Here is a 16154-nt window from a genome sequence, read left to right on the forward strand (position 1 = left end):
TACACTCCCAGCCACACAGCCAAACTAGCCGCATCATATACTGGGAAAGCAATTCCCAGCTGCCGCCCTGACATATTCAACTATAAAGTCCCCAGAAACAAGACATAGATTTTAGAAGGAAGGCTGCTCTAAGAAGTTAGAATTGATGACTGAACAACTATATGTAATTAGTGGGCAATAAATTAAACAACTCGTTTGGCTCAAAGGCCTTCAGCAAATAACCCTTCAGCTAGTAAAATAACTGCTGGGTTCTGCTGAGTGATTTTCTAAGAATATCATAAACAAGGAGCAACTTGGCATGACCAGTCATAATGGAATGTGCTTACTGAACAACCCAGGCATAATTTGGTTCTGAAGAACAAAAGAACCATAAACCAATCTCATCCTGGCACCCACCCTGAACGATCTCTGGGCATGTACCTTTCAGATCTCCGTTCCCATCCTTGTTACTGTCCTTGAAAGACCTTGGGTAGATCTGGTACATGGGCCCCTCCTGCCACCAGTCTAGGCACTTTGGAGAGAGGGCAATGATGGCTATGGTGGCCGCGATGAGCACCAGCACAGAAGCCACTGTGAGCCAGAAGAGGATCTCCCGAGGTATGCGGTAGCGGGCCTGGCCAGAGAACTGGAACAGCACCTCCTTGGGCATCCCTGCATAGGGCTGGACGCCCTTGAAGTCGGGCTCCTGGGAGCCAAGGATGCTCCTGGTGCTGTGCTGCAGGTTGTCTGCTGAGCTGCCTGGATCCGCGGTCTGCTCCAGAATGTCTTCGTTATGGACAAACCCGTTGTTTGTCTGGCATCCCTTCATACTCATCTCGATGGAGTCTCTCTTGCTTTTATCTTCAGCCATGTCTCACCAACTTATGTCTTCAGAGTGCCTTCCTGCAGTAAGGGAGGTGGAAGAGTGGCTTGCTGAGTGCTTGGTCTTGTTAATGAACTTTGTGTGGTTTATAAATGAACCTGGCTGGACAAAGTCCAGCCAAGGAAGAAAGGGTAAAAGTACAGAGGTTTAAAAAAAAAAAATCGCGGGACTGGCGCGGTGGTTCACGCCTGTAATCCCAGCACTTTGGGAGGCCGAGGCGGGTAGATCACCCAAGGGCAGGAGTTTGAGACTAGCCTGGCCAACATGGCCAAACCCCGTCTCTACTAAAGGTACAAAAATTAGCCGGGCGTGGTGATGTGCGCCTGTAATCCCAGCTGCTCGGGAGGCTGAGGCAGGAGAATCACTTGACCCCGGAAGACAGACGTTGCAGTGAGCCGAGATCGTGCCACTGCACTCCAGCCTGGGTGACAAGAGCGAGACTCCATCCCACAAAAAAAAAAAAAAAAAAAAAAAAATCTCCACTGGGCACCTTGGCTCACACCTGTAATCCCAGCAGTTTGGGAGGCTGAGGCAGGCAGGTCACCTGAGGTCAAAAGTTTAAGACCAGCCTGGCCAACATGGTGAAACCCCGTCTCTACTAAAAATACAAAAATTAGCCGGGCGTGGTGGTGCATGCCTGTAATCCCAGCTACTCAGGAGGCTGAGGCAGGAGAATCACTTGAACCCAGGAGGCAGAGGTTGCAGTGAGCTGACATCGAGCCACGGCACTCCAGCCTGGGTGACAGAGGGAGACTCTGTCTCAAAAAATACAATAAATAAATAAGAAAGAAAATAAAAATAAAATGAAACTAAAAATAAATTAAAAAATTAAAAATTGGAAACAACCCAGGTAGCTATCATCAGATGGACAGATAAACAATGTGGTTATACATAGAGTGAAATATTATTCAGCTTTAAAAAGGAATGAAGGCTGGGCATGGTGGATCATGCCTGTAATCCCAACACTTTGGGAGGACAAGGCGGGTGGATCACTTGAGGTCAGGAATTGGAGACCAGCCTGGCCAACATGGCAAAACCCATCTCTATTAAAAATACAAAAATTAGGCCAGGAGTGGTGGCTCACGCCTGTAATCTCAACACTTTAGGAGGCCGAGGCCAGTGAATCACCTGAGGTTGGGAGTTCAAGACCAGCCTGACCAACATGGAGAAACCCCGTCTCTACTAAAAATACAAAATTAGCCAGGTGTGGTGGTGCATGCCTGTAGTCCCAGCTACTCGGGAGGCTGAGGCAGGAGAATCAGTTGAACCCGAGAGGCAGAGGTTGCGGTGAATGGAGATCATGCTATTGCGGTCCAGCCTGGGCAACAAGAGTGAAACTCCATCTCAAAAAAAAAAAAAAAAAAAAAAAAAAATAGCTGGGCATGGCGGCACATGCTGTAATTCTAGCTACTTGGGAGGCTGAGGCAGGAGAATCGCTTGAACCCAGGAGGCAGAGGTTGCAATGAGCTGAGATAGCACCACTGCACTCCAGCTTGGGTGATGGAGTGAGACTGTCTCCAATACATAAATAAAGGACTGAAATTCTGACACATGCTGCAACATAGATGAACCTGGAGGACATTATGCTAAGTGAAATAAGCCAGACCCAAAAGGGCAAGTGTGATTTCACTTAGATGAGGTATCTGGAGTAGTAGGATTCACAGGAACAGAAAATAGAAAGGTGGTTACTGGAGGTTGGAGGAAGGGGATAATGGGGAGTTATTGTTCATTGGGCAGAGAATTTCAGTTTGGGATGATGAAAAGTATTCCTGAGATGGATAGTGGTGATGGTTGCATAACAGTATAAACATACGTAATGCCACTGAAATGTTATATATGTTTTACCACAACTTTTTTTAAAGCTTAAAGCTTTCTCTATTTAGCCAGGTATAAGAAAAATGACTTTGGGGGGAATTATTTTTCTTATACATGGTTAAATAGAGAAAGTGGGAAGATAGCTTAAGCCCAGGAGTTGGAGACCAGCCTGGACAATATAGTAAGACCTCATCTCTACAAAAAAAATTTAAAATTAGCTGAACATGGTGGTGCACCCATGTAGTCCCAATTACTCAGGAGGCAGGCTGATATGGGAGGATCACTTGAGCCCAGAAGGCAGAGGTTGCAGTGAGCTGAGATGAGCCCAGGAGGCAGAGGTTGCAGTGATCTGAGATCACGCCACTGCACACCAGCCTGGATGACAGAGTAAGATTCTGTCTCAACAACAACAACAAAAAGGAATGTAATGATTTATGATGTCCCTTTCATCAGGAGCACATACAGTCCTATGAATCATTTGATCTGATAATGAGACTTTTTTTCTTTTAAATGATGATAGTTATCTGGGGCCCTAATCTTAGTGTCTCTTTGTGGAATGGCTTAGAAGCATTGTATAGTATAGAGGTATGGAGGAATAAGCTACTTGATCTTGGAGAAATTATATTTAAAAATGAGTAAATACTAATACTTGGCTCATTGAATGCACCCAGTGATACCTCTCATTATTATTAATTATGCCCATTGAATATTTTTTATTTTTATTTTTTGAGATGGAGTTTCACTCTTATTGCCCAGGCTGGAGTGCAATGGCGTGATCTCAGCTCACCCACAACCTCCGCCTCCCAGGTTCAACCGATTCTCCTGCCTCAGCCTGCTGTGCAGCTGGGATTACAGGTGCCCGCCAACACGCCCAGCTAATTTTTTGCATTAGTAGAGACAGGGTTTCACTAAGTTGGCCAGACTGCTCTCCGACTCCTGACCTCAGGTGATCCACCTGCCTCGGCCTCCCAAAGTGCTGGGATTATAGGCGTGAGCCACTGTGCCAGGCCCCAAATCATTTTCTAACAAAGAGCAGCCAGTAAAGTCAAGCTGCATAGACAAGCAAGCTGCTAACTTGCACAGGTGGATGCCACAGGAAAGAACTACCTGGGACTAGACATGTTCAAAATGGCGGCTGCATCTCCCCTTCTCTGCCAGCCACGTGTACAGTAAGGAGCAGACAAGATGGCACCGACCAAGGGGAGAGTTCATTTGCATAATAAGATTAGGGTGGGGCCACCAGCCTTCCCTGTGTGCTATGTAAACGTCACACCTGACCCAAAAAACCTGTGAGCCCTACCTATATCAGACACGGCCTCCTCAAGCTGGACTATAAAATCTGGCGTATCTACCAGCTGAGCTTTTCCTCTTGTAAGTCCCTTCTTTCTCACTAGAGAGAGAGCTATTTTTCTTTGTCTTTCTCCTTCTTCTGCCTATTAAACCTCTGCTCCTGGCCAGGCGCGGTGGCTCAGGCCTGTAATCCCAGCACTTTAGGAGGCCAAGGTGGGCAGATCACCTGAGGTCAGGAGTTGAGGACAAGCCTGTCAAACATAAAGAAACCCTGTCTCTACTCAAAAATACAAAATTGGTTGGGCGGGGTGGCGTGCTCCTGTAATCCCAGCTACTCAGGAGGCTAAGGCAGGATTGCTTGAGCCCAGGAGGCCAAGACTGCAGTGAGCTGTGATCACCCCACTGCACTCCAGCCTAGGTGACAGAGTGAGGCTCAAAACAAAAAAAGAATATACACCACAGTTTATAAGTGGGCATGTGGGATTTTTTTCGTTTGTTTTTGGCTATTATAAATAAAACTGCTACGAGCAATCATGTACAACTCTTTCTAAGGATATAGCTTCCTTGTCTCTTAGGAACCAACTAGCAGTGAAATAGCTGGATAATATGGTAAGTGTATAATTAATGTTTAAGAAACTGCCAAACTGTTTTGGAAAGTAGTTGTATTGAGGCAGGAGAATAGGGTTTGGAGGCAGGGAACCCAAGGCTGTTTCACGCAGCGTTCCTAGAACTAAACTGAAAGGAAAACCCTAACTTTACATGCCTAAATCACAAAAGGACCAGAGGCTACTCTCTTTGCAAACCCCCCACCTTTTCTGCCAGGCATGGGAAATTGGCAACCAATCAGACTGATTGCGGGTTGAGTCTTCCTTTGCAACTTTGTAACTTCACTCCAGCCTCCGAATGGTTGGTTGCTGTCCACAATCAATCAGACTGATTGCGGACGGAGTCTTCGTTTGCATACAAGTATAAATTTGTAACTTCACCCTAGCCTCTGATTGGTTGCTTTCTGCAACCAATCATATGTTTGCACAGGAGTGTAACTTTTGTAACCACGTCATCCTCTGGTTGGCTGCTTTCTGCAACCAATCAGACTGATTGTGGGCTACCACTTCATTTACCTGAGGTGGACATGAAGTAGCCAATGGGAAACTTCTAGAAGGTATTTGGACCCAAGAAGATTCTGTATCTGGGGCCCTTGAGCCGCTGCTCGTCGCGCTCTCACACTGTGGAGTGTACTTTCGTTTTCAATAAATCCCTGCTTTCGTTCTTTTTTAACCAGTTGTCAAATGATCCTTTATTGAAATATTTTCCTTTGTGCTTAACTGGCTGGTCATTCCACAGCACCACTGTTGATGTCATCTATGATGTCCTGAGGGTGGCGGCCATCAACATTACGGCCCACAGACTGGGCAGTCCCCAGGATCTCTTTAATGGTTCCAGAGAGTTCTCTGGCTAAGGATCGGTGCCGCATCTGTTGAGCAATGTTGACGATCTCATCAAAAGTGGTATTCCCACTGTGTTTAATGTTTTTCTGTTTCTTTCTGTCTCTTGGTGGTTCCTTTTGATGATCAGGGAGGAGGCAGAAGGTACCACTTCAATCTGGGCCTGTCTGTTCTGAATGGTCAGTTTCACTGTAATCCTAAGGCCCTTCCAGTCACCCGTTACCTTGGCAATGTCATCACCAACCTCTTTTGGAGACAGACCCGCGGGGCCAATCTTGGGGGCCAGGGCAGAAGTGGCACCGACTTCAACTCCAGTGCACCTCAAGTATATGACTTTGATCTCACTGGGGTGGAACTTCGGCGGCATGGTGGAGGCGCCTGGTGTCGATGAACCCGGATTCGAGACGACCGAAAAAAGTTGCACCTTGGCCTCCTCCGAGCCGAAAGCCGAGAGAGCTGCTTTCTTTCTTTTGTTGCTTCATTCTTTCTTTGCTGGGCGTTTTGTCCAATTCTTTCTTCAAAACACCAAGAACCTAGACAATTTGCAGTCACGACCCTCTACCGGTGACAGTATCATTTTGCGTTGCCTTCATTGGTGTATGAGTGTGTGAATTCTTCCACATTCTTGCCAGCACTTGCTCTGTTGTCTGTTTAATTTCAGGGATTCTAGTAGGTAAGTAGTGGTGTCTCATTGTGGTTTTAATTTGTACCTCTCTAAAGACTAATGGTGTTGAGTATCTTTTCATGTGCTTATTTGCCATCCATATATCTTCCTTGGTGCAGCTGATGCTGGCAGCCAGCTGGGTGGGGAGTGGGGCTGGGGGTGTCTCTGTTCTCAATACCTGTATTGCTTCAGTGTAGTCTCCATGTGGGCTACTGTGGGCGTCTTCATAGCATGCTGGCTTGGTACCAAATGTTAGTGTCCCAGTTGAGAAAGCAGGCAAGGCAGAAACAATATCCTTTTTGTGACCTAGCCTCAGAAGTTACATAGCTTGTTTTTGACTGTACTTTATATGCCAAGCCCAGAGACAGTGTGTGAAGGGACTAAGAAGTTATAAGGCAAAGGGCATAAATACAGGAGGCTACAAATTGGGCTATTAATGAAATTATCTATTGTGTAATTTTTATTGTAGTAGAAACATAAAATTTATCATCTTAAGCATTTTTAATTAAATGGTTCAGTGTGTTAAGTATATTCACATTGCTGTGAAACCAATCTCCAGAAGTTTTTCATCTTGCAAATCTGAAACTGTATATATCCTTTAAACAACTCCCCCTTGCCTCCCCTCAGCCCAGGGTAACCAACATTCTACTCTGTTTCTATGAATTGACCACTGTAGATATATAAGTGCAATCCTATAGCATTTGTCTTTTTGTGATTGGCTTATTTCACTTCGCACAATGTTTCAAGGTTCATACATGTTGTAGCATGTGACAGGATTTCCTTTTTATTTATTTATTTTTTTAAACAAGATCTTGCTCTGTTGCCTAGGCTGGAGTGCAGTGGCACAGTCATAGCTCACTGTAGCCTTGAACTCCTGGGCTCAAGCGATCCTCCTGCCTCAGCCTCCTAAGTAGCTGAGACTACAGGCATGCACCACCATATCCAGCTAATTTTTGTTTTTTGTAGAGATTTGGGGGTCTCACTATGTTGCCCAGGCTGGTCTCAAACTCCTGGCCTCAGGCAGTCCTCCTGCCTTGGCCTCTCAAAGTGCTAGGATCACAGGCATAAGCCACTGTGTCTGGCCTTTCCTTTTTAAGGCTGGATAATATTCCATTGTATGTATATACTACATTTTGTTTATCTGTTTATCAGTCAAACACTTGGTTTGCTTCCATCTTTTGGCTATTGTGAATAACACTGATATGAACATGAGTGTGCAAATATTTCTTTGAGACACTACTTTCAATTCTTTTGGATATATATTCAAAAGTGAGATTGCTGTGCCATATGGTAGTTCTATTTTTAATTTTTTGAGGACTGTTCATACTGTTTTCTATAGCAGTTACCCCATTTTACAATCCCACTAACAGTGCACGGGGGCTTCAATTTTGCAACATCCTCATCAACACTTGTTATTTTCCGTTTTTTGTTTTGTTTTGTTTTGTATTTTGATAGTAGCCATCCCAATGAGTGTGAGGTGATAGCTCAGTGTGGTTTTGATTTGCATTTCTCTAATGAAATTGGTGATGTTGAGCATCTTTTCATGTGTCCTCATTGGCTATTTGGATATCATCTTTGGAGAAATGTCTGTTTGAGTCCTTTGCCCATCTTTTTATTAGGCTACTGGATATTTTGTTGCAGAGTTGTAAAAATACTTTCATTTATATTTCCAACAGGCACTGGTACAGCCTGAGCTGAAAGCTTCAGCCTGATGACAGGCAAGTGTTTCTGTGTATCTCAGACTCAAGTTTGTGACAATCACAGCCAGGGGATTTCAGTGGCCATTTCAACTTCTTCCTGGTGGCCAACCCTCCAGGCTTGACAAATCAACACAAAACACACCCAAACAGAAAACCATAATCTGATCCTTACATGATGTCATTGACCAACAATGTAAGTGAATTCGCGGTGTAATGGGCTGATTTATAAAGGATCTTACCCATAGGGTGTCTCAGCTCTTTACTGCTTAAACATTTAGTTCTCAAAAAGAATCCAGAATCACAAAAGAAACAATGACACATTATATCTGGCCTTTAACAAAGTTCTATTGAAAAAATCACCCAACAGCTAAATACCACATTTAATGCCCTGTGACAAATATTTCTAATTCAGACACATGAGCTGTTCTGGAAAACTTCTAATTAGGAGCATGGATAGACATTGTACTGCCACAAATAGTCTCACTGCAAATTCAAAGAGCATAAATTACACAGTCACATGTTACTTTCAAAATGCTGCCAGTCATCTGAGAACACTGTGTGTTAGAACTTCATTGGGACACAAACATTATTCTCTGCCATCTTACAGCTGGGGAAATGTGGTTCTTGGATGCGGAGTGAATTCCTCAATTCCCAGGCCAGCCCAGTATCCCTGGGAGAGGCCGTATGACTCTCTGACCTTTAATGGTCACTCTTGGCAAGGCCTGACAAAAAGCCAGGAAAGATTCATCATGACTTTAGGTGCTGGGTCAGGGACTCTGAGTACACATATCAGAGAAACGCATGCCAATATAGGTAGGAAAGACACAAAATGTGTCATACCTTAAGGAATTTGCTTTATTCACATCTAGGCTTGTGTATAAAACCATTCTGAATGTGTCTCTTTAAAATAAAACCCACTGACCCTGTACAATCTGTCAGACTATTAACCTCAAAACACTCATTTCACACCTCTAAAGCTATCAATGGCTTCTCATTATAAAGAGAACAAATGCCAATATCTTTGCATAGAAGTCTAAGCTACAGTTTATGCTCAAAATATATTTCCAATCTTTTTGCTTTCTTAGTATTTCCAAATTAGGCTCTGTGCTCCAGCCGATCAGCACTGCCGAGGGTTCCCTCACTACAGACCGTGAGCACCTCATTCTAGACGGTTTCTCCCTCCTGTCTTTGAGGCCCAGCTCCAGCCTCCACCCCCTACCACCAACATCAGACCAGGAGACACTGATCCAGCCCAGTCTGCGTCATGTATTTGTACATTCATCCTTATAATGGTAGCTTTCTTTTTTCTTTCTTTTCTTTTTTTTTTTTTTTGAGACAGGGTCTCACTCTGTCACCCAGGCTGGAGTGCAGTGGCATGATCTTGGCTCACTGCAACCTCTGCCTCCAGGTTCAAGCAATTCTCCTGCCTCAGCTTCTGAGTAGCTGGGACTACAGGCGCACATCACCACGCCCAGCTAATTTTTTTGTATTTTTAGTAGAGACGGGGTTTCACCATGTTGCCCAGGCTGGTGTCAAACTCCTGACCTCAGGTGATCTGCCTGCCTTAGCCTCCTGAAGTCCTGGGATTACAGGCGTGAGCCCCAGGCTGGAGTGCAGTGGCGCAGTCTCGGCTCACTGCAACCTCTGCCTCCCGGGTTCAAGCGGTTCTTCTGCCTCAGCCTCCTGAGTAGCTGGGACTACAGGTGCCTGCCACCACGCCCAGCTAATTTTTGTATTTTTAGTAGAGACAGGGTTTCACCATATTGGCCAGGCTGGTCTCGAACTCTTGACCTCGTGATCTGCCCACCTTGGCCTCCCTAAGTGCTGGGATTACAGATGTGAGCCACCACACCCAGGCGGTAGCTATTTTAATATGTGATTTTGTTCTGTCTTCCTACCCTAGGCACTGTGAGTTGTACCTGTTGCCACAGTGAATAGTTCAGAGTTTTGCCCATGGTCACAGAATCTGGTTGAGGAAAGGCTCTTGAAGTTCCAGTTCTTCTCAAAGGACTTCTCAAACTGTAATGTGCATATGATTTTCCTGGAGATTTTGTTAAAATGCAGGTTTTGATTCAGTAGATTTTGGGTGGAGCCTGAGATTCTGCATTTCTGACCACCTCCCAGGTGACATCAGTGCTGTGGTCCCTAGACTGCACTTGCACGAGGTTGCAAACATAAAAACCTGCAGGATTGGGATGGCACACTCATGTGAATGAAGCAGGCAGGGTGAGATGCAGTAGAAAATGGTGGGGATGATGGCAAACCAGAGGCTCATGCCATGCCCACAGGGCCACAGCCACTGTGCTCCAGCAACATGTGGGCTCAAGATGGCCAGATCTAATTTTTCTAGGGAAGCTGGAAATCTGTATTAACAAGTAAAATTCCGCACATTTTAAATGTTGCCAATACACTCAAATCCATGTTTGATTTAAATGACCTTTTCTGTGATGGGGTAATACTCCCAGTCCTTGCTCTTCTGCGGTTATAACAGTCTCTCTATACCAGGGTTTATTTATACAACAGCATTCTTTAAACTGAAAAAAGAAATTAACTAAAAAATAAAATCTGTCCCTTAATGAATAAATAGTCAATCTGCTAGTTTGTGTGTGTGTGTTTTGTTTTGTTTTGTTTTGTTTTTGAGAGAGTCTCACTCTCTTGGAGTGCAATGGCACGATCTTGGCTGACTGCAACCCCTGCCTCCTGGGTTCAAGCTATTCTCCTGCCTTAGCCTCCCTAGTAGTTGGGATTACAGGCGCCCACCAGCACGCCTGGCTAATTTTTGTATTTTTAGTAGAGATGGGATTTCACCATGTTGGTCAGGCTGGTCTCGAACTCCTGATCTCAGGTGATCCACCTGCCTCAGCCTCCCAAAGTGCTGGGATTACAGGCATGAGCCACTACGCCTGGCCAGTTTGTGTGTTCAATTAGAACAATGGTTCCCAAATTTTGTGATTTCATAGGCAAGGAAAATTCCCAAAAAAAGTCCAACAATATTTTAGAAGCCAAAGTAGGGTGTCAACATCTTATTTTGCTCAATAAAGACATTTAAAAATAATCTGGCTGGGTGTGATGGCTGATGCCTGTAATCCCAGCACTTTGGGAGCCTGAGGTGGGTGGATCAGTTGAGGTCAGGAGTTTGAGACCAGCCTGGCCAACATGGTGAGACCCTTTCTCTAATAAAAAATACAAAAATTGGCTGGGCGTGGTGACTTACACCTGTAATCCCAGCACTTTGGGAGGCCAAGGCAGGCAGATCACTTGAGGTCGGGAGTTCGAGACCAGTCTGACCAACATGGAGAAACCCCATCTCTACTAAAAATACAAAATTAGGCAGGCATGGTGGCGCATGCTTGTAATCCCAGCTACTCGGGAGGCTGAGGCAGGAGAATCGCTTGAACCCAGGAGGTGGAGATCATGGTGAGCTGAAATCGCACCATTGCACTCTCCAGCCTGGGCAACAAGAGCGAAACTGTCTCAAAAAAAAAAATTATTATTATTATACACACACACACACACACACACATATATACACACAAAAATTAGCTGGGTGCGGTGGCTCACACTTGTAATCCCAGCACTTTGGGAGGCCGAGGCGAGTGGATCACCTGAGGTCAGGAGTTCAAGACCAGCCTGGTCAACATGGTGAAACACCATTTCTACTAAAAATATGAAAACTAGCCAGGCATGGTAGCAGGCGCTTGTGGTCCCAGATACTTGGGAGGCTGAGGCAGGAGAATCGCTTGAGCCCGGGAGGCAGAGGTTGCAGTGAGCCGAGATTGTGCCATTGCACTCCAGCCTGGGTGACAAGAGTGAAACTCTGTCTCAAAAAAAAAAAAAAAAAAAAAAAAAGCCAGGTGTGTTGGCGCACATCTATAATCTCAGCTACTTGAGAGGCTGAGGCAGGAGAATCGCTTGAACCTGGGAGGTAGAGGTTGCAGTGAGCTGAGATGGTGCCACTGCACTCCAGCCCGGGCAACAGAGCAAGACTCCATCTCAAAAACAACAAAAAAAAGGCCGGGCACAGTGGCTCATGCCTGTAATCCTAGCACTTTGGGAGGCTGAGGCGGGAGGATCACAAGGTCAGGAGTTCGAGACCAGGCTGGCCAACATGCTGAAACCCCGTCTCTACTAAAAATACAAAAATTACCTGGGTGTGGTGGTGCGTGCCTGTAGTCCCAGCTACTTGGGAGGCTGAGGCAGGAGAATTGCTTGAACCCGGGAGGCAGAGGTGCAGTGAGCCGAGATCGTGCCAATGCACTCCAGCCTGGGCAACAAGAGCAAGACTCCATCTCAAAACTAACTAACTAAATAAATAAATAAGGGTGAGAAATGTTGGCACACGGGGTCGAGAAGGAGTGCAACTGCAACACAGAACGTAAGTTTGTGCCAATATTTGAGGAGTCTTTGTTTCCACTCTCAGACTGCCTTTGAACTTGCTAAATTTGAACTTTTTCCCTTATTCTCCTACATAGGAATCCAGGAATTTATACAGAAGAGAATTCTAGGCTTGGCTTAGAAGACATGTGAAAATGAAATTTTGTATTTGGAGCCCTGTAGGCTAATAAGCAGCCTGGGTGACAGAGCAAGACTCTATCTCAAAAAAAAATAATAATACAAAATAAAAATAATCTATCATCTCCTCCCAATATTTTATTTTGTGAAGGACATTGTAAAACATACAGGAAAAAAACATAATCTTACATCAAAGGATAGCTCTTTTAAGTAGAATAAATGGTAGCTTTATGGAAAATCTACATTGTTCTTCTTTTTCTTTTTTTTAAGACAGACTCTGGCTCTGTCTCCCAGGCTGGATTGCAGTGGCTCAATCTTGGCTCACTGCAACCTCTACCTCCTGGGCTCAACCCATCAGTCTCCCCAGTAGCTGGGACTACAGGAGCACACCACCATGCCTGGCTAATTTTTGTATTTTTGTAGAGATGGGGTTTTGCCATGTTGGCCAGGCTGGTCTTGAACTCTTGAGGTCAAGGAATCCACCCACCTCCCAGAGTGCTGGGATTACAGGCATGAGCCACCACACCTGGCAGTCCTTATTTTTGTAATTGTATGATGGACATGTGCAAACTTTGACCCGAGTTCTGGTTTTGGGGAACCATTGATTATCAGAGTCATCCTACTGACAGTTAAGAAAAGTGGGACACAGAAAGACTCCATGACCTGCTCAGAGTCTCATGCCTTAAGGGCATAGCCTAGTGCTCCCTCTGCTCTCTCTGATGGAGTTATAGTTTCATGGTAATTCATCTTCACTCAGCATGTTGAAATGGGAAAGTACAGGTTTTGAGCCAGATCGACATGGGTGTGAATCTCAGATCAGCAACTTCCGAGCTTTGTGGTCTTAGATAAGTTACTCAGTCTCTTTACTTTTCCATCTGTTACACTTACTTTATTTTTATTTATTTTTATTTTTTGAGACGGATTTTTGCTCTTGTTGCCCAGGCTGGAGTGCAATGGCCTGGTCTCAGCTCACTGCAACATCTGCCTCCTGGGTTCAAGCAATTCTCCTACCTCAGCCTCCCAAGTAGCTGGGATTACAGGTGCACACCACCACGCCTGGCTAATTTTTGTATTTTTAGTAGAGATGGGGTTTCACCGTGTTGACCAGGCTGGTCTCAAAGTCCTGACCTCAGGTGATTCACCTGCCTTCATCTCCCAAAGTGCTGGGATTACAGGCGTGAGCCACCACGCCTGGCCTGTTACACTTATTTTATAAGGTTGTTATAAAGATTAAATAAAATGGCATATAAAACTACCTACCAGTGGTAATGGGCTCCTCTTGTAAAAATTGGTCAGCTCCCTCGCCAGCAAAGAGCTTTGCATAGCAAGGCCTATATCATGGATAAAAGTTGTCATTGTTAAAATAAGTATGACAATAAAATTACAGTCAGTATTAAGGTCTATCTCTCAGGACAATGGGGTCTACTCACTACATTTACAGAACTAAAGGGAACATCTCTATTCTTCACAAGATAAGAATGATCTCCTTGGAAGTAATTTCCCTTTCCCTTTTCCTTTCCCTTTCCTCCTTTCCTTTCCTATTACTTTTCCTTCCCTCCTCTCCTTTCCTTTCTTTTTTTAACAGGGTCTTGCTCTGTCGCCCAGGCTGGAGTACAGTGGTGTGATCTTGGCTCACTGCACCTCTGCCTCCTAGACTCAAGTGATCATCCCACCAGGGTACTCCACCATGCTTGACTAATTGTTTTTAAGTTGTTTTTTGTGGTTGTTGTTGTTGTTTGTTTGTTTTGTAGAGACGGGTCTCCCTATATTGCCCAGGCCGGTCTTGAACTCCTGGGCTCAAGCGATCCTCCCGCCTCCAGCTTTCAAAGTGTTGGGATTACAGATGTGAGCACCTGGTGGAAGTAATTTTTCTATCCTCACTTATCCCAAAAGGCAGCTAGAATATTCTCTCACTAAATAAGAAATAAATACTAGCTCTACTTGATAGTAAACAATGAGTAGGAAGACACTAGAACAACAAAACAATATATATTCACCATAATATCTTTTTTGTTTCTCTTTCCTCCTTTCCATCCTTTAAAATGTATTTGTTTAATAGAAATGATATGACCATGAGGACAAAGACTCTTAGCTCTTCTAAGTTCTATTTATTTTATTTTATTTTTTGAGATGGAGTCTTGCTTTATTACCCAAGCTGGAGTGCAGTGGCACAATCTCAGCTCACTGCAACCTCTGCCTCCAGAGTTCAAGTGATTCTCCTGCCTCAACCTCCCAAGTAACTGGGATTACAGGAGTGCACTACCATGCCCAGCTAATTTTTTTTATTTTTTATTATTATTATTTTTTGAGATGGAGTCTCGCTCTGTCTCCCAGGCTGGAGTGCAGTGGCATGATCTTGGCTCACTGGAACCTCCGTCTTCTGGGTTCAAATGATTCTCCTGCCTCAGCCTCCCGAGTAGCTGTGGCTACAGGTGTATGCCACCATGCCCAGCTAATTTTTTTGTATTTCTAGCAGAGACAGGGTTTCACCGTGTTAGCCAGGATGGTCTCAATCTCCTGACTTTGTGATCCACCTGCCTCAGCCACCCAAAGTACTGGGATTACAGGCATAAGCCACTGCGCCTGGCCCTAAGTTCTATTTAATAATAGTACCTTTGCATAAATCATGATTGTTCAGAAGTTCTTAAGTAATAATTCTGTTTTAAGTCAAGGGAAATGATCTTAGTACAAGGGAACACTGCAAATTGCATAAATTATAGTCATAGATGGTAGCTGTGTCTTTATCTACTCCTTATAGCCAAGAATAAAAAATTGTAGAGCTAAATCTTCAATAGGAGTCAATCTGATTTGTTGGAATGTTTTAACAAGAATAATGGTCACCTTATATTACTTGCTAAATATAAAAAAGTATAATCTTTTAGAAAGACAAAGTAAAAGTAAAACCTACTCTGAATTTTACATTTGTAGCTAAAGTATACTTCGATTAGCAACCAAAGTGGTTAGTCTGTGAAACATTTCTAAACTATCTTGGATAAATATCTTCATATTTTCTATAAATCAGAGATTTTTGCATACCAGTTAATCATGCAGAGTCCCAGAAGATGCACACCCTAATTTTCGGATATGGGGACTTCCTGATGGATATTTCACTATTCAATATTGGTTCTCTTCATAGAAGTACCTATGTTATTTGATTGTACAAACAGTCTATCATAACAAGCTGCACATTTGTTTTCAGTGATGTTTACAATCTACAGCTGGGGTCAACAAACTTCAGCACAAGTCAAATCCAGCTCCAAGCCTGTTTTTGTATATAAAGTTTTATTGGAACACAAGCACTTTAATTTGTTGATGTGTTGTCTATGGCTGTTTGTCATAACAGCAGTGTTGAGAGACAGAGACCACATGGCTTTCAAAGTCTAAAATATTCACTCTCTGGCCCTTTACAAAGTTTGTTGACTCTGATCTATAGAATAAAGAACAATAACCATATATGTTAAGGGATCATTACTAACAATGTTACCACTTCCAGAGCCTTAAAGGATGTCATCCTAAGCCTATAGCATACCTTTTTACCAGAAAGGCAATCATCTTTGCTTAAAAGGTAGACGCCTGCTTTCCTAAAGCTTGAAGAGGCATCAAAATAGAAGTCGAAATTAAAATGGAGGCACCCTACACCTTATAAGTAGCAAATGAAAGTGTGCATGGCTTTGGCAACATTTACTGTATTATTCTGTTTTCACGCTGCTGATAAAGACATATCCGAGACTGGGAAGAAAAAGAGGTTTAATTGGACTTACAGTTCCACATGGCTGGGGAGGCCTCAGAATCATGGCAGGAGGCGAAAAGCACTTCTTCCGTGGTGGCAGCAAGAGAGAAACGAGCAAGAAGCAAAAGCAGAAACC

The 16154-nt window shown here is 44.1% G+C and overlaps 1 protein-coding gene and 1 pseudogene across 1 annotated transcript in view; both read right to left on the reverse strand.

Moving 5' to 3' along the window:
• SLC3A1 (solute carrier family 3 member 1) overlaps positions 1-873 on the reverse strand; it is a 44512-nt gene extending 43639 nt beyond the window's left edge. The window contains exon 1 of the mRNA XM_063713445.1: positions 421-873. Coding sequence (XP_063569515.1) covers positions 421-850 — 430 coding nt within the window. The 5' untranslated portion in view covers positions 851-873. The remainder of the gene's footprint in view (positions 1-420) is intronic.
• A 4415-nt stretch (positions 874-5288) lies between these two features.
• Positions 5289-15840, reverse strand: LOC100937056 (large ribosomal subunit protein uL11-like; annotated as a pseudogene).
• Between the last annotated feature and the right edge of the window lie 314 nt (positions 15841-16154).

This window comes from Pongo abelii, chromosome 12 (genome assembly GCF_028885655.2).
Source record: "Pongo abelii isolate AG06213 chromosome 12, NHGRI_mPonAbe1-v2.0_pri, whole genome shotgun sequence".
In the NCBI taxonomy this organism is placed as follows: Eukaryota; Metazoa; Chordata; class Mammalia; order Primates; family Hominidae; genus Pongo; species Pongo abelii.